The sequence below is a fragment of the Maniola hyperantus genome, chromosome 22 (genome assembly GCF_902806685.2).
Source record: "Maniola hyperantus chromosome 22, iAphHyp1.2, whole genome shotgun sequence".
NCBI classification, from domain to species: Eukaryota; Metazoa; Arthropoda; class Insecta; order Lepidoptera; family Nymphalidae; genus Maniola; species Maniola hyperantus.
Genome location: NC_048557.2, coordinates 1077848 through 1101506, shown reverse-complemented (window position 1 = coordinate 1101506; position 23659 = coordinate 1077848). Strand labels below are relative to the sequence as shown.

General features: G+C 42.0%; 2 protein-coding genes and 1 long non-coding RNA gene across 4 annotated transcripts in view; 1 reads left to right on the top strand and 2 right to left on the bottom strand.

The window, feature by feature from the left end:
- The window catches only part of RhoGAP102A (Rho GTPase activating protein at 102A), a 56614-nt gene extending 36484 nt beyond the window's left edge, over nucleotides 1–20130 (top strand). The window contains exons 5-12 of one of the 2 annotated variants that reach the window (XM_069506046.1): nucleotides 10021–10188; nucleotides 12562–12712; nucleotides 13557–13779; nucleotides 14387–14557; nucleotides 15378–15491; nucleotides 17023–17122; nucleotides 18857–19098; nucleotides 19596–20130. In XM_069506046.1, coding sequence (XP_069362147.1) covers nucleotides 10021–10188; nucleotides 12562–12712; nucleotides 13557–13779; nucleotides 14387–14557; nucleotides 15378–15491; nucleotides 17023–17122; nucleotides 18857–19098; nucleotides 19596–20034 — 1608 coding nt within the window. In that variant the 3' untranslated portion in view covers nucleotides 20035–20130. Of the gene's footprint in view, nucleotides 1–10020; nucleotides 10189–12561; nucleotides 12713–13556; nucleotides 13780–14386; nucleotides 14558–15377; nucleotides 15492–17019; nucleotides 17123–18856; nucleotides 19099–19595 lie in introns of both variants that reach the window. The other variant, XM_034980501.2, reaches the window with a different exon arrangement.
- LOC138403908 (uncharacterized) overlaps nucleotides 1–23659 on the bottom strand; it is a 108553-nt gene that overhangs the window by 51801 nt on the left and 33093 nt on the right. The window lies entirely within an intron of this gene.
- Nucleotides 20687–23659, bottom strand: part of LOC117992787 (uncharacterized) — a 37424-nt gene continuing 34451 nt past the window's right edge. Inside the window, exons 4-7 of the mRNA XM_034980503.2 lie at nucleotides 23174–23278; nucleotides 22210–22330; nucleotides 21358–21543; nucleotides 20687–20790 (exon numbers count right to left, since the gene is read on the bottom strand). Coding sequence (XP_034836394.1) covers nucleotides 20690–20790; nucleotides 21358–21543; nucleotides 22210–22330; nucleotides 23174–23278 — 513 coding nt within the window. The 3' untranslated portion in view covers nucleotides 20687–20689. The remainder of the gene's footprint in view (nucleotides 20791–21357; nucleotides 21544–22209; nucleotides 22331–23173; nucleotides 23279–23659) is intronic.

Below are 23659 nucleotides of genomic sequence, written 5' to 3'. Positions count from 1 at the left end.
GATATGACACTTTGTTCACGTGTTCTTTCAGCGCTTACACTATGTACACTATCACTAATCACTATACACTAACTCAAAAGGTTTGGTCCTTTTTAGTCTTCTCACTGTCTCCGTTACGTCAAGCAGCTGGATTGCTTCAACGTTAACGTGGTGGTGAAGCCTATAGTCGTGGGCTTTGGCAGATTTGGTGATAACTTTATGGACGTATTCAATTTGAAGGTCCCTATGAATATCATCATTTCTGATGTACCAGGGTGCATTTACAATATTCCTGAGTACTTTGTTTTGGAACCGTTGGATGATTTGGATGTTACTTTTTTTGGTACAGCCCCACAGCTGTATGCCATAAGTCCAAATGGGCATCAGGACTTGTCTGTACAAAAGAATCTTGTTGTGTATTGACAGCGAGGAATATCTACCAAGTAGCCAATACATCTGTTTATACTTTATATCAAGTTCTTTCCTTTTTTTCTTGACATGAGCTTTCCAGCGCAACTTCACATCAAGTGTCATACCAAGGTATTTAGCTGTATCCACGTAGGAGATTTTTTGGTCGTTTATGAAGACAGCGTGATACTTTTTTGTTTTATTTGTGAAATCTATATGAACTGACTTTGATTCATTTAGCTTTATTCTCCACTTTTTAGTCCATTTATAGACTTTATTTAGCGCTATTTGTACGTTACCCACTGCCTCTTCATGTGTGCCTCCTACGGCCATAATGGCAGTATCATCAGCAAAAGTGGCAATAGTATTGTTTTCAAGGTCTGGAATATCGCAGGTATATAATAGGTACAGGACCGGCCCTAAAACACTCCCTTGCGGAACTCCAGCTTTTATACATTTAAGCTCAGAGTAGGCATCTTCTTGTCTTACTCTAAATGCTCTATCTGTTATGTATGATTCCAGGATATCTGCGAATGATTTGGGTAGCTCGTTTCTAATTTTATGAATAAGACCTTCATGCCAAACTTTATCAAAAGCCTTTTCAATATCAAGAAATACCGTGGAACAAACTTTCTTTTCTTCAATTGTTTTTTCTATGGTGTTAACAATTCTATGTACTTGATCAATAGTTGAATGTTTCTCTCTGAATCCAAACTGATGATCTGGTATCAGGTTTTTGTTTTCTAATATTGGTTTCATCCTCTTCAGTAGGAGCTTTTCAAATAGTTTTGACATAATAGGCAACAAAGAGATAGGCCTATATGATGTTGCTTCATGAGGTGGTTTTCCTGGCTTAGCTATCATAATGACCTCGGCCACTTTCCACACATTAGGCACGTACCTGAGCCTAAATGCAGCGTTTATTATTGTGGTGAGCTTAACTATGGCTTTCCTTGGAAGGTTTAATAAAATTTCTCTCGTAATTAAATCATATCCAGGAGCTTTCTTGGGACCCAATTTGAGCTTTATTTCTCTACATATTTCTTTGGGTGTCACTAGTTTGATGTCTACATCTTCCTTGATTTCCCTAGTAGAGTCTTTATCAATTTCTTCTCCTTCGTATGGCTGAAATATATTCTCTAAGTGTTCTGCAAATCGTTTAGCCTTTTGGTCGTTATTTATCGCCCACTCATTGTTTTCTTTTTTAATTGGGGGAATATGCATTAGTGACTTGTCCATATTCTTTGTCGCTTTCCAGAGTGAATAATTGGTGCTCCGGTCATTTGTCAAATTTTGAAGGTAATTGTCCATAGTTATTTGTTCATACTTTTTGATTTCGCGCTTGATTTTTTTTGTAAGTTTATTCAATATTCTTTTATCTAATGGAGATCTAGTCTGATGCCATCTATTTCTTGCCCTTCTCTTTTCAGTTATTAGGTTTAATATATGTTTCGGATACACTGTACTTTTAGGTATATTTTTATATTGTGATGGAGTATTTTTCCAGGCCGCCTGTTGTATGTCTACAACAAATTGATTGACCTCTTCATTTAGTTGTCCTGGACATTTTAATGGTACTTTTAGATTAATGCTGTAATTCAGTTCTTGTTTAAAGCCTTCCCAGTCCGTCTTTTTACTTGCTAAGGTCGGAGTAGATTCTTTAAAATAAATAAAATAAATAAAAATCTTTTTTATTCAAATAAACTTTAATAAGTGCTTTCGAATCGTCGGATGCATCTACCACTGGTTCGAAATGCCTTTCCTACCGAGAAAAACCAGCAAGAAACTAGGTGGTTGCTCTTTTCAAATATTTGATATAGGTACAAGATTATGCCATGTATAAAAAAGTATTTGCAGTCCTGTACGTTGCTGAAACGAGCTGAAGGTCAAATCCACGCTCTTTTATTATTTAGATAATATTCAATTGTGTAATATGCTTTTTTCAGGAGCACATTTTTAATAGATTTTTGCAAAGGTAAGTCCAAAATAGTTTGCGGGATTTTATTATAAAGGGTAATACCCATACCCACAAATGACTTTAGGACTTTCCTGAGGCGGAAGGTAGGAGCTGCAAGCTTGTTACTGTTTCTAGTTAGCCTATTAATTTGATCCTTAATTTGATCCTAAACCTAAAGTGATGATAAGCTACCAAAATATTTACAAAAATTTTATTCGTTAATAAGTGCAATAAAAATGCGGTGTTTTCTTACGATTTCAATCCATCGTTGAGCTATTGAGGCTCAATTGAGATTGTAGGGATGCTTGGGTTTCGTCGAGTGGGGAAAGGAATCAGGGGTCTAGTGAGAGTGGTCGGTGCGACGATTTGGCATGCGGCGTTGGGTGTGGAAATAGTTCGCGTCCGCACGCCAAGCCACGTAATGGAGAGTGCACCTGGACCTATCCACCAGTGGGACTGATGCGATTGGGAATTTACAGCTTGTGTTCATTGTGCGACTCAAATATAGGTGCACTAGATGATGCCTGCGTCGTCGATTTAGGATTTTTTCGTAGGAACTCTTTGATTTTCCGGGATAAAAAGTAGCCTATGTTACAAAGCCCGCCTTCCCACTGCTAAACATACAGGGATAACCAGCCACAAAGTAAGTCATACGCACCACCACCACGCAGCACCACACAAATCCCAAAACACACTCGATGCACGTTTCGTTCCGACAACGGAGAATCCTCAGGAGATGTAGGAGGATGGTGTAGGGGCGGAACTAGCAGTGACGTCACGGCGCACGTCTGGCGCTAATTTCTACAGTAGCTCTGCTCGTAAACATCAATGTCTCGCTTGTTTTGGTTCCGTGCCTAATAAAAACAGTAGTCGAAGGTAAAACCGGCACTCAAATGTAAATGTTCAGTTTGCAGGTGCTTAAAATACTCTAAACTTGGCCTGAAATCCAATTCCGTCATTATTGCCAAATATTTACTGATTTAGGACCCAAAAACAACATCATCAGCGAGTGTTCGACCACTGCTGGACGCCTTTTGGAGAGCAAAATCCTCCGTGTTTCTCATCCATCCATCTTTTTAGCTCCTACCACCTTTCTAACTAAAAGGCTTATTTATTACACTGAAAGCTTATGCTCGCGACTTCGTCCGCGTGGACAACACAAATTTCAACCCCCTATTTTAACCCCTTAGGGGTTGAATTTTCAAAAATCCTTTCTTAGCGGATGCCTACATCATAATAGCTATCTGCATGCCTAATTTCAGCACGATCCGTTAAGCAGTTTGAGCTGTTCGTTGATAGATGAGTGAGTCAGTCAGTCAAACTAAAAGTATACTAAAAGGCTTATTACACTACCAGATTTCAAGGGACCCTTACTCTGAGTCAGTAAGGTGTAATAAGGGAAAGGGAGGAAGAGTCCCTAATTAGGGCGCTCAGGTTGTCCCGATCTGCATAGTTACTTATGTGCTCTGCGCATCGGGAAATGAAATAACACTGAGTAGGTACAATAGCCGGCAAGAAATATTGTACATCGAGCTTTAGTATGAGATTTCGGCTTTGTAGAGCCTGTCTCTGTCACTCATACCTATGTGATGTTTTGTCTCAACGACAGAGACTCTACGAAACCGCTATCTCTTTTTAAAGGTCGATGTACAATATTTTCTGGCGTGTAGGTACTGTAGTTAGGGAGCTCAGTCATCGCACGCACGACCATACTCATAATAATGTTCTGTGATCAGACCAACGGGCGTGATTGAAAGACAAACCAACAAAAAACACACTTTCGCATTTATATCTTGCTACTTGCTAGCAGATGCCCACGACTTCGTACGCGTGGATGTAGGTTTTTAAAATCCCGTGGGAACTCTTTGATTTTCCGGGATAAAAGGTAGCCTATCTCACTCTCCCGGTTTTAAACTATACCCATGCAAAAAATCACGTCGATCCGTTGCTCCGTTGCGACGTGATTGAAGGACAAACAAACACACTTTCATATTAATAACTAGCTGATGCCCGCGACTTCGTCCACGTGGATTTAGCTTTTTAAAAATCCTGTGGGAACTCATCAATTTTCCGGGATAAAAAGTAGCCTATGTCCTTCCCCGGGATGTAAGATATCTCTGTACCAAATTTCGTCAAAATCGGTTGAACGGTTGAGCCATGAAAAGCTAGCAGACAGACAGACAGACACACTTTCGCATTTATAATATTAGTATGGATAGGGGTAGTGATATTAGTATGATGGATATGAATAGTATGCAATGCAATGCAAGTAACTCTATGCTTTTCAGCATACTTCCAGCTGTTTGGGCTATATATTAAACAGATTCCTAGCCCAAGTGCTCGAATTTAATTCCCAACTAAACGTTTCATACTTCAGTCCAGTTTACTACTAAATCATTCAACCATCAACAACACACAAATCATATCGAGCGCGCGCTGTCATAGGTTTGATGTACGATCAAACATCGACCAATTGCTGCGTGTCATATCTGCAACACATACGAGTAATACTTGCTTCCCACGGTGCGTGATATTGATATTGCGGACGGACGCGGATCAGCCCGCACCGACTCACCATGGGAAGTGTACTTTGATAGTCAATGAACCAAAAGCTTAATCTAAATATATAAAAGGAAAAGGTGACTGACTGACTGATCCATCAACGCACAGCTCAAACTGCTCGACGGATCGGGCTGTAATTTAGCATGCAGATAGCTATGATGACGTAGGCATCCGCTAAGAAAGGTTTTTTGAAAATTCAACCCTTAAGGGGGTGAAATAGGGGTTTGAAATTTGTGTAGTCCACGCGGACAAAGTCGCGAGCATAAGCTTGTTTGCTATAATCTGCTGAAATAGATCTAATCTGTATGGTGCAACATGCAGCATGCGACATGCACCTCTCGCCCTCGCACTGCTAAACATGCAGGAGAAACCAGCCACCAGGCAAGCAATACGTGTCTACCACCACCACCACGCAGCACCACACAAATCCTAAAACACATTCGACGCACGTTTCGCCCCGACCCGGAGCATATTTAGGAGATGTAGACCTTACAATCCACAATTGCAAAATCTACTAAGTACAACAAATACCCTGATAGCGCAAACACGTCCGCCGCGGTGCGTCCGACCCGCGGCGAGTCGGTAACTTCAAAATGGCCTCGAATCTCAAGACCCACACAGACTGACACTCACCGTTAGAGAGCCTTGTGCGCGGTACGTGGATGTCCGTGGTCGTCCGGCCGTGCGTGATCCGCAGAACCACGCACCGTGGGTAGCCGGTATAAGCCATAATGTGTTTGCTAGATAGCTATGAACACTTAAGAGTTAGACTGAAAATTATTTCACCGTCTAGTTACAATGTATATAACCACATGGATCTTCAAATTCAAATTCAAATTCAAATTCAAATTTCTTTATTGCGAATATGGGTAAACAGTGCAGATATTACAAAACAAAAAGGTACAGCCAAATTCTTACGGAGTTTATGCACAATACTAGACAGTAGCGGATTTACCCTAAGGGCCACTAGGCCCGGGCATTGAACGGTCATACGATTTAGGTTTTTTGGTTGTTATTCTAAGGGTTTTTTAAAATCCCGTGGGAAATCTTTGATTTTCCGGGATAAAAAGTAGCCTATGTCCTTCCTGATGCAAGCTGTCGGTGTACTAAATTTCATCAAAATCGGTTGACCGGATGGGCCGTGAAAGGCTAGCAGACAGACACTTTCGTATTTACAATATTAGTATGGAAACTTTGAAGTCATAATTTTTATTTACTGAAGTTTTCAGTTGATGGCACCACCCACGTGTACAAAGTAAAGTGAGATTGCGCCAATCGCATTATAATGCAGGGACACGGAAGTGAGACGTAAGTGTTCAATAACAGTCGTAAAAAAACTATAAAACGCGTGCGCTGCTGTCCGGCTCTAAAATAAATTAATGTAATCGTTAACGCACATAATCGTGTGAAATTCTAGCTTGCTTGTCTAGCAGCTCTAGGGTTGAGTTATGCCAACACGTGGCGGGCAGGAAAAGGTGACTGACTGACTGATCTATCAACGCACAGCTCAAACTGCTGGACGGATCGGGCTGTAATTTAGCATGCAGATAGCTATGATGACGTAGGCATCCGCTTAGAAATGTTTTTTTGATAATTCAACCCTTAAGGGGGTGAAATAGGGGTTTGAAATTTGTGTAGTCCACGCGGACAAAGTCGCGAGCATAAGCTAGTTTGCTATAATCCGCTGAAACAGATCGAATCTGTATGGTGCAACATGCAGCAGGCGACATGCACTGCTCGCCCTCGCACTGCTAAACATGCAGGAGAAACCAGCCACCAGGCAAACAATACGTATCTTAAAGCTCTAGGGTTGAGTTATGCCAACACACGAGCCGCGGACGAGGCACGGATTCAAAACATCACGAACATTTTATATGAAAGCATTTCATGCTTCACCGTGTGGCAAAAATCTCCTAATTTCCCGGGAAAAAGATTTTCCTAATGGATTTAAATGCGGTTTGCACTAAATATCATTTAGAAAATTTCACGAGAAAAAATTTATAGTATACAATCATGTCATGGTGTATAGAATAGGAACGCCTACCTGTGTCAAGCGAAGCAAGGCAGGAAGTAGGTTATAAAACTATTCATTTTATCATTAAATCTTTAAGTGGGGGAAAAATGGCTACAAATGGAAAAGTAGAACAACATTTTCTTTGTCGCATAAAGTTTTTGTAGACAAAAGACAAAGTAGTGTCACTTGAGGCCACTTTGTGGATGCCTTTTGTGATTTCAAGAAAATTTTGCGGATAGAAAAAGGTACTGTACCTTTTTCTATTTTATCCATCGACCTTTAGAAAGAGTTAGCGGTTTCGTAGAGCGTTGTCTCTGTCGTTGAAGCCAACGAAACGACGAAAACATCTCAATACAGAAATGAGCAAAGATATGATATGTAAGATGGTTTCATCTAAAGTTGTCTTATCTGTCTTATACACGTAACAGCTCAGTCATAAATCATCCTAATGGCGTCGAAAAGATTATTTAAAGTCAGTTTGTTATGAACGTGACGATAGAATCGCTACGTGAAACACGGACGCAGATGGCTGCAAGAAATCCATACTATCCATATCCATACTAATATTATAAATGCGAAAGTGTGTCTGTCTGTCTGTCTGTCTGTCTGCTAGCTTTTCACGGCCCAAAAGTTTAACCGATTTTGATGAAATTTGGTAGATTTAGCTTCATCGATGGTTAGCTTACATCCCGGGGAAGGTCATTAGGATACTTTTATTCCGAAAAATCAAAGAGTTCCCACGGGGTTTTATAAAAACTTAATTCCACGCGGACGAAGTCGCGGCCTCGTCTAGTTGTTTATAAGTACTTACACCCGCCGCAACTGCTTTATCCCGCACCATGTTAGCGAGGGGGCTGTGCGGGGCACCCCCAGCGCGATTGCCATCTCGACCTATCGATACTATAGCTAGGTAATCTCAATCCACCCAACCACGGACTGAACCTAGCAAAGATCCATATAAAGAATACCTCTTCTTCTTGACATCCTAACAATGCTTTCGTGGTCATCATAGCGCACAGACCTGTAGACGCCTAATAGCCGGACACCCCCGATTGCCAAGCTTAGGCAGTTGTTTAGCATAAAAGTCGGCCCACGCCCGTTCGGTACCCTCATTCCGCACATTGTCATGATTAGGTGACTTTTTAGTCCACCAATCACAACAAAGTATTCTCCCCTGTCCCCCGCCAACATTTTACGATTTTGTTTTCCCGCAAAACCTTGTATATGCGTACCTACTCTTGAGGTTGAATTCTCGGTGTCATAACGTGACGTGACTGATTCGCATCCCGTAATGCTGTTATTCATTGGTCAGAAAGTATAAAGTTCGTCAAAGTTTTTACGCGTGTTCAAAGATTAATCCATTGAAACAGATCGGGCCCAATAGGTCAAATTTGACGTAGGCCGACGTCACACCAACGTCACAGATATCTGGTTACCTGGGCGGCCTTACGGCTGGTTTCATTAAGGCCACGATAATTTTATCGGATGACGCGTCCGGCCCATCCCTACATCTACGCGACTGAAATAGACCGGCCATTTTGGAAGGCTCGCTATACTTATATCCGCGTTGCTGGCCAAACCTCTGTTATGTTTTGTACGACCTTGAAGAGTATTATAGGTCCTTGAACTTAGGAGGTTTTTGAATAATGCACAGATTATCGAACTGTTGCAAATAGATTTCTTTCTTTCTGAGTCATACGTAGTTCTCTTGTCACGGCTAAAGTGCCTGCAGTTTTAGAACAAAATGGTTTGACACGTAGCGATGGCAAAAGACTGATGCCATGACTCTTGTCCCGTGGAAGCAAGGAAGGTCGCTTGAGTGGGATGCTACGTGTGTGGATACACTGGCGCTGTCACACATACATGCGACCTCCGTGGCGGCCGGAGCGGCGCCTTCTAAGGCGGAAAGGGCCAAGAGGCACAAATACGAGAATATAGAAAATAGTTTCATATTTGTGCCTTTTGGAGTATAGACCATGGGTTCGTGAGGCGAGGGTGCTAGATCCTTTTATAAGGACCTGTCATCCCGTCACGTGGAATCTACGGGGGATCGGAGGGCTGACAGTTACCTCGGTCAGCATATTAGTCTGGCCATTCAGCGAGGTAACGCTGGCTGCGTTCTGGGCACCCTGCCTCGTTGCGGTGGTTTAGAATTTAGATGATATTTTTGATTTGTAATTTAAATATTTAATTGTTATAGGCTTGTATACTTATAATTAAACGGTAACTTAATTTAACGATTTTCCTACTAGTTTATGTCGGTTTCTGATAAAAGTAATTAGTGCATTTTATGGTCATCATCTTCGATACTGCAGCGAGGCAGACATGGTTTACGTTCTCGACGGGAGTGATTTACACGTAATAAAAATTTTACGTCTGTTTACCTATAAATCAGAGCAAGTGTTCCACTGACGTCTTGAAGTATTAAACATTTAAGCAAACCTGCATGTTCGTTCATAATTCAATTAGTTAATCTAAAGCTAATTGAATTATGAACGAACCTGCAGGTAAACTAGGAACCCTTATAGTTTCGCCATGTCCGTCCGTCTGTCCGTCCGTCCCTCCGTCCGTCCTCGGTTAATCTCAGAGACTAGTGCTAGAAATCTGTGATTTGGCATGGGTATAAATATTAATCACGCCGATAAAGTGGTTAAAACTTACATGTAAAGTGGGGATGAATTTTTTTTCTCGTCTACCCCATAGTGTGGGGTATCGTTGAATAAGTCTTTTAAAAATACTGTGGGTGTGGGAACATCATTTTTCGATTTCTAGATCCGTTTGTAAAATATGTTTTAAAGTGCTAATTTTTATTACAGTCAATTGTGTGCCCCCCCCCCCCCCCTTTATCCGCCAAATGGTAGTATACAGGAACGTGAAAAAATTCACAGCAGTAGTATATATAATCAATTTTAAAGGAAAACTATCATTGCTAATTTGTGACTACGGAACCCTACACTGCGCGTGGCCCGCCACGCACTTGGCCGGTTTTAGTACGACAATTTAAAATTGACTAACTTTTTAGGAATTACTAATATTTTGTGATTCCTAACAATTTATTTATTTTTGACATAGTCATCATCCCAATTGTGTTTAATTTCAGAGTGAATCCTGCGACTCCGGGGAATGGGGTTGGTCAGGGTTGGAGGAAGGAGGTGGTGGGCCCAAGGTGCCTTCGATAGTGTCCGCGTGTCTGGCTCATCTGAGGAGACACGGTCTCCACACGCTGGGACTCTTCCGGGTGTCGTCCTCGAAAAAAAGGGTTAGACAGGTGAGTTACAATAAGAGACCCCAACAGTTTTACGAACTATGTGCCCTGCCCATCCCCACTTCAGTTTCGCAACCAGTTGAGCTATGTCGGTCGGTTCCTTGTTGTGGAGGGTTAGCGTTGTAAGGGTTTCTCTTTCTTTTTCCTTTTGAGGTAGGTACATCATGATCATGATCAACCCATCGCCGGCTTACTACAAAGCACGGGGAGTCATAGTCTACCACGCTAGCCATGTGCGGATTGGTAGACTTCACACACCTTTGAGAACATTATGGAGAACTCTCAGGCATGCAGGTTTCCTCACGATGTTTTCCTTCACCGTTAAAGTAAAAGTAAAAAGTAAAGTAAAATATGCTTTATTGTACACCAAAACAAAAACAATAGACATATAACAAATACAGCATGTACAATAGGCGGCCTTATTGCTAAAATAGCGATCTCTTCCAGGCAACCTTAGGTAAGTGATATGGAATTAATTAAAACGCACATAACTCCGAACAGTTAGAGGTGCGAGCCCTAGATCGAACCCCCGACCTCCGATTAGAAGGCGGACGTCCTAACCACTAGGCTATCATAGCTATACCTATGCTTGTTTAATGGATTCATATGTCCTTATTGCCATAATCTGGCCAATTTTGTAAGCTAAAAATCATTACTTTGAGGTACGGAACCTTAAAAATGGAGCACATTTTAACAAAATGATAATATACTCGGTCAGGGAAACTAAAAGCAAAATGGAAATTTAAAATTACAAAGTTATAAATGATCATGCATAACCATTTGGATGACGATGGTAAACAGCTAACAACAGAAATAGATGCACACAGTAAACTGCACGAAATTCGAGATTTACAAATTCACGAAACAAAGTAACACCAATGTGAACTTGATTTTGCAAAACACTCATTACGAAATTGTTGCTATGACAGAAAATATAGCTGTAAATCTAGCCAAGGCGAGTTTACGAACTGAACGCTCAAACACGCGCAGGAAGAATAAAGGTAAAGACAGACTGACGTCATCATCATCGTCAACCGATAGACTGCTGGACATAGGTCTCTCGTAGGAATTTTTATACACCACTCTCACTCAGCGGATCACTCAGTGGGCGATGAAGAGAGCTATGCTTGGAGTTCCTCTACGCGATCAAATCAGAAATGAGGAGATCCGTAGGAGAACTAGAATAACCGACATAGCTCAACGGATTGCGACGCTGAAGTGTCACACACAGCACACAGCACACAGCAGGGCACATAGTTCGTAATACCGATAGACGTTGAGGTCCCAAGGTGCTGGAATGGCGACCTCGCAGCGATAGACGCAGTGTTGGAAGACCCCCACTAGGTGGACGGACGATATCAGACGAGTTGCAGGGAGCCGCTGGCAGCGCAAGACCGTGGCGTGTGGACGTCCCTACAAGAGATGATGATGACTATTGCCTGGAGCCTATCGGGCTATGACAGTGAGAAATATGTATTTAGATTCGACAGAAAACTTACATTCTGACACAGTGGGATCAGTCTGTATTTACCTTTAAACATTGACCGACAAAATGAGATGTTTTCAATCGTATTGGTTGCAATCGATTCGCATCGTTGACCCACATTGGCGGGAATTTATTACAAACTTCTCTGTAGTAGGTACTTGGAGAGTGCAATCAGTTTGATAGGCGTATGATTGGACGATTACTCTGAGCTCTGTTAGTATTTCTGGCCAATTACCACTTATGGTACGATTACACCTACCGAGTAGTGAAGCGAGACAGTAAAATGTCACTCGGCCGAGACAGTGCTGTGGCTGAGAAATTGTGGCGAAATTGCACTCGTTAAAGTGTTTATACCAACCGAGTACTCGGCCGAGGACACTGACTCGCCACTGTACTCGTTAGGTGTAATCGTACCATTAGATTAAAATTAATGGTTTGGTAGGTTTTAATCCATACTTAATATTATAAATGCGAAAGTCTGTCTGTCTGCCTGTCTGCTAGCTTTTCATAGCCCAACCGTTCTACCGATTTTAATGAAATTTGGTACAGAGTTAGCTTATATCCCGGGGAAGGGCATAGGCTACTTTTTATCCCGGAATATTAAAGAGTTCCCCCGAGATTTTTAAAAACCTAAATCCACGCCGGCTTCAGACAGTTCTGAATAATAATGATTTGAGTTTTGAGTTTTCTTGAGTTTTGATTGGGCTGAAATTTTGCACGCAAGTATAGCTATTCAACGTAGACATCCGCTAAGAAAGGATTTTTGAAAATTTAACCCCTAAGGAGGTAAAATAGGGGTTTGAAATTTGTGTAGTCCAGGCGGAGGAAGCCGCGGGGATAAGCTAGTTCATTTATGTTTGGTATTTCAAGTGTGCCGTCTATGTTTTCAGCTTCGTGAAGAGTGGGAAAGGGGAACGGAAACGGCGATAGACGCCGCAGTAAGCCCGCACGACGTGGCAGCCCTGTTAAAAGAATTCCTGAGGGATCTACCCGATCCCTTACTGTGCAGAGATCTCTACCCTGCTTTTCTACAAACACAAAGTAAGTATGTGTGGTACTCAAGAAACCCTCCAGCCTCTAGACCAGGGGACATTCAGGCAGGTTCCCGGTGCGAGATTGGTGCATCTTGTTGGGACCCCAACGTTTATCTATTCTATAATTTAAAAATGAATCACTAAATGTGTTGCTCATCGCAAATCTCGAGAACAGCTGAAACGATTTCGCTTATTCTTTTTTTATAATATTATAAAGTACGAGGATGGTTCTTACGGAGAGAAAAATTGAAAAAATTTGAATCGACTGTTAGGCGGTACGAAGTTCGGCGGGGCAGCTAGTTGGTTATAAATAAAACTGCACAGGTGCACACATTTATTTATCTTATTGTCAATTTAAAAAATAATACAGGTACCTGGGTGTTGAAAATAAAAACAATCAAATCTCAAATCTAAAACAGTACGTACGTACTGTTAGTAACTAGTGGTACGTACTACCTACTAGCAGTAAACTGTGAAGTTAAGCAGCATCAGCATATTCAACCTCCGATATAACTTCCGATTAAAATTTATCGGAACCGAAAGTGCCAAATCAATCGGAAGTTCGGGATTCGAATCTGCGTAACATCTACAATCTAAATACTTATATATAAAAGGCAAAGGTGACTGATCTATCAACGCACAGCTCAAACTACTGTACGGGTCGGGCTGAAATTTAGCATGCAGATAGCTATTATGACGTAGGCATCCGCTAAGAAAGGATTTTTGAAAATTCAACTCCTAAGAATTTCACCCTCTTAGGAGTTGAATTTTCAAAAAGGTGTTTGAAAATTGTGTACTCCTTGCGGACGAAGTCACGAGCATAAGCTAGTTTGGACATATGAATGTTCCAGAAATCCGCAACCGTCGCCTACAGTGGGAGGCGCTGCGGCTCATCGTGCAGCTGCTGCCGGCGGCGCACCGCGACACGCTCAGCGCGCTGCTGTCCTTCCTCGCGCAGCTGGCGGCCAACGCGGACGACGACAGGGAGCCCGGGAACAGGATGACGGCCGCCAACCTGGCCACCATCTTCGCACCCAACATCCTGCACCGGAACAACCCCAATGAACCCGCCAGGTAATCATTTTTGGCTTATAAAATTTGCCAGATTATTGCAATAAGGAAATATGAATCCACTAGCAGCTAGTTGATGCCCGCGACTTCGTACGCGTGGATTTAGTTTTTTTTTAATCCCGGGGGACTCTTTGATTTTTCGGGATAAAAAGTAGCCTATGTCACTCTCCAGGTCTTAAACTATACCCATGCAAAAAATGTAGTAATTAAACATATTATGCCTCACACCAATTTGAGTCATGCAAAGCGCAGCATCGGAAGACACCCTGATTGAAAGAGATCGTCTGGAGCATAATCACTCTAAGCTAGTCGATTTTGTGCGTTGGTATCCAATAAAGATACAGTATTTTACCACGTCTCTGCGTTGTATACCTCATTTTTGAGAGTTGGTACTCCTTACACTAAAGATCCTCGGTTCTCTACGACGTGCAGGACTTTTGAACCGAGAATGATATGATCCGACCACTACGTCCTCGAGGTCTTTATCCGTTCACTTTGTCAGTAATCATAATTTTTTCAAGTTCATGTCCCCCCTGCGGGCAACGTAGCAAATTTATTCAAGTGTCCATGTTGCAACGCCATATAAAAAGAGTTGTTAATACCTGTCCAGTCCCGAACAACTACTCTCGGAGAGAGCAGACGTGATCAACGTGGTTCGGCAGCTGGTGGAGCGGCACAGCGAGCTATGGGCTTTGCCTGCTGAATTGCTGCATGAGGCTTACATACACCTGGCGCACTCTGCGCCCACGCACCTCGACTCCCTGCTGTTGAGGAGAGCTGAGTGAGTGATTCCTTTTAATTCATTGACAAGTTAGTGCTCGGCTGTGATCTCAATGGTATGGAGAGCAGACCGATTGAATCAGTTTGGAGCTGGTAGAGTGGCATTTGGAGGTGAGGGGTTACCTGCTGAGTTGCTGCATGAGGTCTACATACACCTCGCGTACTCTGCGCCACGTACCTCGACTCGCTGTTACTGAGGAGAGCTGAGTGAGTGACTCCTTTTAATTCATTGAGTACTGCCATAGTTAGTACTCCGCTGTGATCTCAATGGTACGGAGAGGGCAGACTGATCAAAGTGGTTTGGAGCTGGTAGAGCGGCATTGGAGCTGAGAGGTTACCTGCTGAGTTGCTGCATGAGGTCTACATACAACTCGCGCACTCTGCGCCTACGCACCTAAATTTGGTGACTAAAGATTCAGTCGACGAATTGCACTAACCTGGAAACATATTGGGTAACCGTAAGCAATTTCACCCTCACCACCTGGGTGTCTGGTGCACTTAGACCGTCCGTGGTGCCAGATGCTTCTTTCCATGCACATGCAAACTGTGGGACCAACTCCCATCGGCGGTGTTCCCAATAGATTACAATATGGGGTTATTCAAGGGGCAGAACAACAAATTCCTGAAGGCAACGCATCGGCGGTTCCTCTGGTGCTGCAAATTTTCATGGGCGGCGTTAATCACTTAACAACAGGTGACCCGCCTGCTCGTTTGCTCGCTATTTAATTTTTTTAAATACTGAATTGTAGCAGTTTTTAGTAAAACCGTTCTCTTAAAAAGTTTCAACATGACTTAGAACCTTCTTATGTTAATAACTTCAGATGTGCAGTAGAAGCAAACGCGAACGCAGACGGTTCTAAACGGCTGTGGTCCCGCGAGAGCTTCCTCCACGCGGCATCCAACACAGCCACGCACGGCTCATCGCCCAATGCCAGGTAGTTTCCCCTTTCCACACACAAGATTCATACACAAACTCATAACATTCAACATTTGAATCTGTAAACCTGTATGGAATACCTCAAGGTAGCATGCTTGGTCCTTTAATATTTTTACTATGTATGCATAAATGATTTGAACTTATCTATCTCTATAATATACGACCAAACGATTTACCACCAAAATTATCTTTGTAGTTTGCAACCCATATCACCCTGCCATACTATCATACCACACCACTATAACACCATACATGCACATACAGAACTATCACCCAAAATCCAATCAATTTGATTATGGTGTTGGTCATATAAAAATTGTAGAATTTATAATATCTTTAGTAAGTTAAATTATACCTTTGAGAAAAGCTAATGAAATGGCTGACATAAAACCAAGGTGTCACCGCTGATGGACTCGCCTTGAAATCATCAAATATTTTCTAAGAAAAATTTTGCAAAGTCTATTTTATCCAGTTTCATGATTTACTTACCCACTGATTACAAACGCATTCTACAATCATATCCATGCAATCCAACCTTTGTGTTTAGTGAAAGGGGTTCATCCTTCTAAAATGACTTGTACTTATAATTTAGGGGAGAGAGATCGAGCCGGCCGCGTGCCGCCTCGGACACATCATCTGTTTCTTTGTCTTCCTCCATCACGCTTTTCGCCAGGCAAGCCATATGCACAATTCATGCATGCTAAGCACGTATAACATAATGCATGTCGACAATATGTAGCTACATTTTATTTCAATAATGTGGACGCATGCCATAACGTATTGAACAGAATAGCTATTATAAAGAAGATTTAGCTAAGGCTTTTGACTGTATATTCTCTACTAAAAGCAAAACTTTTACGAATTTACTGTCATATATTAAGTGAAAAAAAGCATAATTAAGTAAAATAATTTTAATAAGCGAAATTAATAAAATACATAATATGATTTGGTGTCGCATAAGGTTTACCTTTCGGTCCACTATCATTCCATTTACATAATTTTGAATTTTATGTTATTAGAATTTAGAACTACATAAAAATTATTTTCTAGGTTGCATGAATAGACAATTACGTCATCAGAGATATTTGTGTTTAGTTTCCGTAAATAATTTGTGTTAAAAATTAAAATTTAATTTTGTACATGATTGTTATCGTGACGTTGATGATAAAAGAGTCAAAATTAACTAGTATACCTAAATAGGAATTATTGCTTGTTGTTGATAACCCTGAAAAGAATACCATTATGAAAAATGAATCTTTGATAACAGGAACTGTAAATTACTAATGTAAAGAAGCCGGTAAGAAATAGTGTACATCGACCTTTAGAATGACATTTCGGCTTTGTAGAGCGTTGTCTCTGTCGGTCAAACCTGTATGACGTTTTGTAGGTCTCAACGACAGAGACGCTCTACGTAACCGCTATCTATCTCTTTCTACAGGTCGTTGTAGATTATTTTCTGCCGCGTACTGAACTGCGGGTAGTTGATTTAGAAATGTAAATCTCACATGATGAATTGTTAATTGCAGCAGAGTGCGCAGCAGTGAGGATCGTGGCAGTAGTGGTATCGTCAGTTCACCGCCACGAGACTCGGCACCTGACTCCAACGACTCTGCCAGTGACTACAATGAAGTGAGTTATTATTACAAATTCTCTATTGTCATAAAAGCATTAACACTATTAAAACTTGATATTGCGATAAATCCAAAACAAAAATAAAGATGTAAAGAAATACTACTGGATGAGTTTGTTGCATGGCTGTTATAGGCTTAGGATCTTCATTTGATAGTAAGTAGGTATTTTCCTTAATCTATTTAGGTATAGTCCGTAAAAAATTACTTTTCACGCACCATTTTAACTCTGTGTCGACTGTCATATCAAAAGTACGGTTCACCCGTGGGTTCACCTTTAAAATAAGGACTAAAACATGACTAAAACCGTACTTTCGACATGACACAAAAAGTTAAATGGCGCGTTAGGAGTTAAATTTAGTTTCTAGCCAAGCTGAGCCAAACAAATGCTAATTTTATTTTTTAGCCAAACTTGGCCATACACAATAATAAAAGTCATCAAATTCAAATTATGGAAAAATAAAAAATGAACTTTTTGTCTGACAGTATCTGTCAGGAAAAAGTGACATCTTGATATGCCTTGAACATTTGAATAATTAAACAGGGCATAAAAAGTCATAATTTTGATATTAATAAATATATTACAACTTTATATTAAAAACCAAAAATAATGGGAGATTGTGTATGTGTTTCTCCTGACGATTGTCAAGTTGCTACATCCGCGAGCAATCCCAACCAATCCGTAAAAGAACATGAAGATGAAGAAGATGAGACACTCTCAGAAAGACTATGGAGCTTAACGGAAATGTTTCCCGAAGACTTTCGAAATACAACTCATGCAGTAACAACGAAAGCCTGGTGCGGAGTCAGATGTCTGTACCAATTGTCTCGTAAACTATTGTGGATAATCGCCAGCTCATCTGTTATACTCTTTGCGCCAGTTATATTTGAAGTGGAGAGATCCCAAGTTGAGGAGATGCATAAGTCTCGACAGAAACAAGTGCTTTTGGGAACGAATGCTGCATTTTCGGGACATAGCCCTGGATTACCCCCCATGCCACGATAGACTAACCTTAAATTAATGAATCCATTTTAGTTCGTAGCTCATATTTTAGTAAGTACCTAACTATGACTAAAAATTTTCTCCTATCCCGCCAATTTACTGAAAGATTTCTTCTAATAGATTATTTACTAGGAAAGGAAGTGGGATATTTTCCTACTTAATATTAATAAAGGAAATAACTTGTTGACGATGATGACGATGGTGAACATTATAAATTGCTCTAAGCTTTTACACTTACAGTACTAAGTTCTATTTGAATATACTTAATTTGTATTTATTTAATGCAAAAAAAGCAAATGCTACGTCACAGAAGATGGTTGTTGGTGATGGACGTACGTAGGTACTCGATGTGTATTGCAACAAGACTGACGTTGGCGGCAACGTGTGCATGCATTGCGAACGTTGGCGCAGATTCCTTTGAAAAAACCACACAGAACGGCCAACTCCCAACGTTGGAGCGAGTGTTGGTGCCAATGCTAATTTCCCGATCCACACGTTGTCGTTGGGCGAATAGTGTTGGGGCCAACGTGTGGAGCCGGTGTAATAAATCTTTATTGATAAAAAAAAAACGGTGTAAAACGAAGGTTTATTTTTGTTAGTGATAATAATTTGTCGTCTGGCCCCTTGGCCAGGTTCTGGTTTCAAGTTATGTATCCATGCATGTAATGTACGCATGAAGGCATGCGTCCATCTCTTACAAATTTTAATCTAACTACTTAATATGGTTTTCAGACTGGCAACGTGTCAGAAGACGACTGCGTCATCACCGCGTCACTTCACATCCCGGGCGTGCGGCCGCGGCGCCGCTCCACGTCCGGCTCCTCGTCGTCCGCGAAGAGGGACTCGGCCGTGGGGTCCTCGGCCGCGTCCCCCTCCCCCGCGTCCAGCGCCTCCCCGCCCGCCTCGCCTCCGCCGCGCCCCGAGCGACCGGAGAGGCGGCACGCTGACATCGACAGGCTCGTAGCTTTCGGAAGGTAATACCATCATACATACAGGGTGTAACCAGAACGCTAGCAAAAACGAAGACAGGTGATAGTACTGATGATTCCTTATATGATACCACGAAAAAAAAACGCAAAAAAATGTAAATAATCCTATAATTTTGTAAAAGTTTACGATATATTGCAAATAAAACATCGGACTGACGCTAGAGGTCAACGAACGTTGCGTAAATAGACCACTCGGAGTCAATGCCGCGTCTTGGGCGTGGCATTGACCCGAGTTTTGCACGCTATACATTGCGGGGTTGAAAAATACTAAATCACTAAAACTACAAAATGAGGCAAATGGTTATTGGATTGTGTTTAGGTAGTATAACAATAACGCTAAGTTTTTGCTAGCGTTCTGGTTAAACCCTGAGTATTATAATTTAAAAAAGAATGACTATGAATGAATAATATTTGATCCTTTATCATTTGTACTTGTATTTCTATACGTAAACTCGTCTAACAGTACTATTAATCTATTCCAGAGAACGGAACACATCAGACGCCCGAGCAGTTGTCGTGAAACAACACGACGAAACCACCGTCACACGCACACGCGTGTCTTCCAGACAAGAACACACACACACAGTCAGACGAGAAGACATACACAATATCAGGAAAGAAGACAACCCTAGACGAGAAGACCACACCACTAGAAGAGAAGACCCAATTACAAGGAGAATTGAAAACGCTATCAGCAAAAGAGATGATCAGAGTGCAAGAATAGAACAACACATTAGATCTAATGATCAAAATGTTAGGAGAGAAGATCAAAATGTTAGGAGAGATGATACAAATGTAAGGAGAGAAGATCCAAATGTAAGGAGAGAAGATCAAGCAGTTAGGAGAGAGGAAAGGAGAGAAGGTACCATGCTTTACAAACGGGGTGAGCTCATATCGAGCGCCCAGACCCGTCCTGCATGACACACTGTATACATACACGCTTTTATACATAAACGTCTATTTATCATGTCGTCTTTTATTTATATATTTAGAGAAATAAAGATTTTTTATTTTATACACGATGGTAATGATTTCATTAGACCTGAATTGTCACCAGAAACATTGGGATGGCGATATTTGCAAAACAGAAGTATATAGGCCCGTACAAAATGACTCTTCACGGGCCATTTTAACTCTGTGGATCAACTGTTATGTCAAAAGTAAAAATCTTACTTTTGACATAAAATTTGACACAAAAAGTTAAAATGGCGCGGGAGGAGTTAAATTTTATGCGTTGTATATTAAAATACATTTATGTAGGTACTATTAATGTACTTCTTCTGTTATATAATATATAGTACGCGACAGGTCGAGATAGCAAACGGGGCATGAGGCCCGCGCATACGTCACCCGCGCTATCCCGTACCGGGTCAGCGCGGGTATGTCCTACCCCGATTGCCATCTCGACCTGTCCCGTACGTTTCATCTGAGATGTGGTGCATCACGCACGGGGCACTGAAAATAAACCTGGAGCAACTTATTGGACTATGGGATAATAAAATCTGTCATTATTTAAAAATATTTACTTATTTCATTCCATGATTTACATTTCGCGTATGTCAATACTGATGATTTATTATCTTCTGTGGATCTTGTCCCTCATGATAATGGCGCCGAGTTTCGATACTCCATCTTGGTATTCAGTTTTGCCCAGCGGTGGGGTCGCTGATGTGGTTTCTGTGAAAAGAAAGATGAACGGGTTGTTCAAGTCGAGTCACACACTCCTGTGAGTAACACTGTGACTTAACGGGGGAAAAAATTCTCTTCAGTCACACTGGGACTCAAGAGGAACTATATTTTCCCGTTGAGTCACGTCCACATATTACGTGAGCATAAAGCCACTTTATTGCCGAAATGACGAAGACGGAAACAGGGCCTAAAAACAGACTGACTGACTGACTGACTGATCTATCAACGCACAGCTCAAAGTACTGGACGGATCGAGCTGAAATTTGGCATGCAGATAGCTATTATGACATAGGCATCCGCTAAGAAAGGATTTCTGAAAATTCAACCCCTAAGAGGGTAAAAAAGGGGTTTGAAGTTTGTGTTGTCCACGCGAACGAAGTCGTGAGCATAAGCTAGTGCGGTATCTTTCCAGTGGCCCACGTCGCAAGATACAGCCCGCTGACAGACAGACGGACGGACAGCGGAGGCTTGGGTCCCGTTGCGTTAGTACCATTCTGGTACGAAACCCTAAAAAGGACCATTAGTACCTACTCGTAATGCCAGGTCAACCCTTACCGCATTTAGCCCTTGGGTCACTGCCGGCGGTTGCAGCGCCCTGCTTCGAGATGGTCTTGGCGGTCGTCATTCTGAGTTTAGGGCCCACTCTGCAAGGGTCTCCAGGCAGGCGCATCGGCTGCGCACACGGCCCTATGCCACTCTCATCCGCTGCTCTCTGGAGACCATCGAACTTCGCGCCCGGACCTATGATTTTATGTTACTAATAAATTTTTGGTGGTCACAAGATGTTCCCGCTCTATTATTATTCACACACCAATCTTCAATCATAAAACAATCATCCTATAAGGGTTCGTTTTTCCTTTTGAGGTACAGAACCCTAAAATGGTGATTTCAGATTGCGATAATCGGAATTGCCTGAATTTACGGTATTCTTACTCTAATTGTACATCGTAACCAATAGTAACACAGTGTCTAAGGGCGGTTTCAGACTAGCGTATTATACGCGCGTATAAGCTCGTTTTTGGAAGCGCATGTAGGCGCGTATAGGCGCGCCTTTTGGCACACGTTCAACTCGTACGAGCGTTGACGCGCTTCTAAGCTCGTATAAGCGCGAGTCGCGAGAGACCACCACCCACCGGGCCACCGCCGGTTCGAGCGAACACGCCGAAATATGCCCGTATACGCGCGTCCGGTTTTTTGAACCTGATAATGCACTACACTCCTAAACTATACAGATTCAGGAGCTGTTTCTGGTGGAAAACATAAAAGAAAGTAGACATCAAAGCCTGAAGCTCGCCCGACTTCAACATACATAGTACACGTGTAGAAACAAAAGTAATTTTTTACTTTGTAGTGGTTTTGGGAGTCGGTTTTTTTAATATTTTTTTTAGAAAACAAATTTAGAATTACCTGACTCACAGTAGTCCACCTGGTAAGTGGTTTTATTTCGATCCCGGTCTATCCTTTGCTTCAGTTCGGGTGATGCTTCGTTCTGCAGGATGCTGTACAGCATCGGGTATTTGGACTGGAGCTGCAACCAACCACTTTTATTAGCAAAACAAGGACTTTGAAAGGAAATGTTAGGTTTAGTAAACCTTAATGGTCTACGAATTTATAATTTTGTGGAAACTCTTGATCCGGAGAGACATCCAGTGCGAGTGCTAAAGCATTTGGCGATAGATAGGTAGCCTGTAGGTACTTTTTCTTCGCGCATTTGTTCTCATCCATGTTGTCACTCAGCGGGCGATGGAGAGAGCTATGCTTTGAGTTTATCTACGTGATCAAATCAGAAGAGAAGATCCGTAGAAGAACTATACAGTACGGGTTGCGAAGCTGAAGTGGCAATGGGCAGGGCACATAGTTCGTAAAACCCATGGACGTTTTGGTCCCATGGTGCTAGAATGGCGATCTTGCACCAGAAGGCGTCGTGTTGGAAGACCCCTCCACTAGGTGGACGGATGACATCAGACGAATCGCAGGGAGCCGCTGGATTCAGGCGGCGCAAGACCGTGGCGTGTGGAAGTCCCTACAAGAGACCTATGTCCAGCAGTGGACGTCTATCGGTTGATGATGATGATGATGATGATGATGATGATGATGATGATGATGATGATGATGATGATGATGTGTTCTCATCCACCTTGTGGCACAAGACTCAGTGGATGGCACACGTCTATAGTCGTTTTCCAACTATGTGGTCGTTTTCCAACTTAATCCGTTCGGACACCTACGACTGTCTCCGAGTGTGCACATACTCGCACAGGTCATATGTACACACAGGTCGTATCGTGAAAGAGAATTCATAAACAGGACTACTTACTTGCCAAGAGAGACAAATGAGAGGAAGATTTTCATATTGTAAAATAATAGTTACCTTATCTAGGAAAGCATTTGGTTGGTCGTAACGCGACGTTGGTGCTTCAGGGGCTGCTCCCACACGGACCGGGTAAAGTTTTGGATCCAACATTTGCCCCATGATCTGCAATCAAGTTATTTCTGGGAACACCGATCATCCATACTTTCATTATAAATGCGAAAGTGTGTCTGTCTGTCTGTCTGCTAGCCTTTCAAGGCCCAACTTTCAACCGATTTTGACGAAATTTGGTACAGAAATAGCTTGCATCCCGGGGAAGGACATAGGCTACTTTTTATCCTGGAAGCTTCGCAACCCGTTGAGCTATGTCGATTACTCTAGTTCTCCTACGGATCTCCTCATTTCTAATTGGATCACGTAGAGAAACTCCAAGCATAGCTCTCTCCATCGCCCGCTGAGAGACTCTGAGCTTTCTTATGAGGCCCATAGTTAGCGACCATGTCTCGGCTACTATTTCTACGGCTAACTTTGTATCTGAATTTTAAA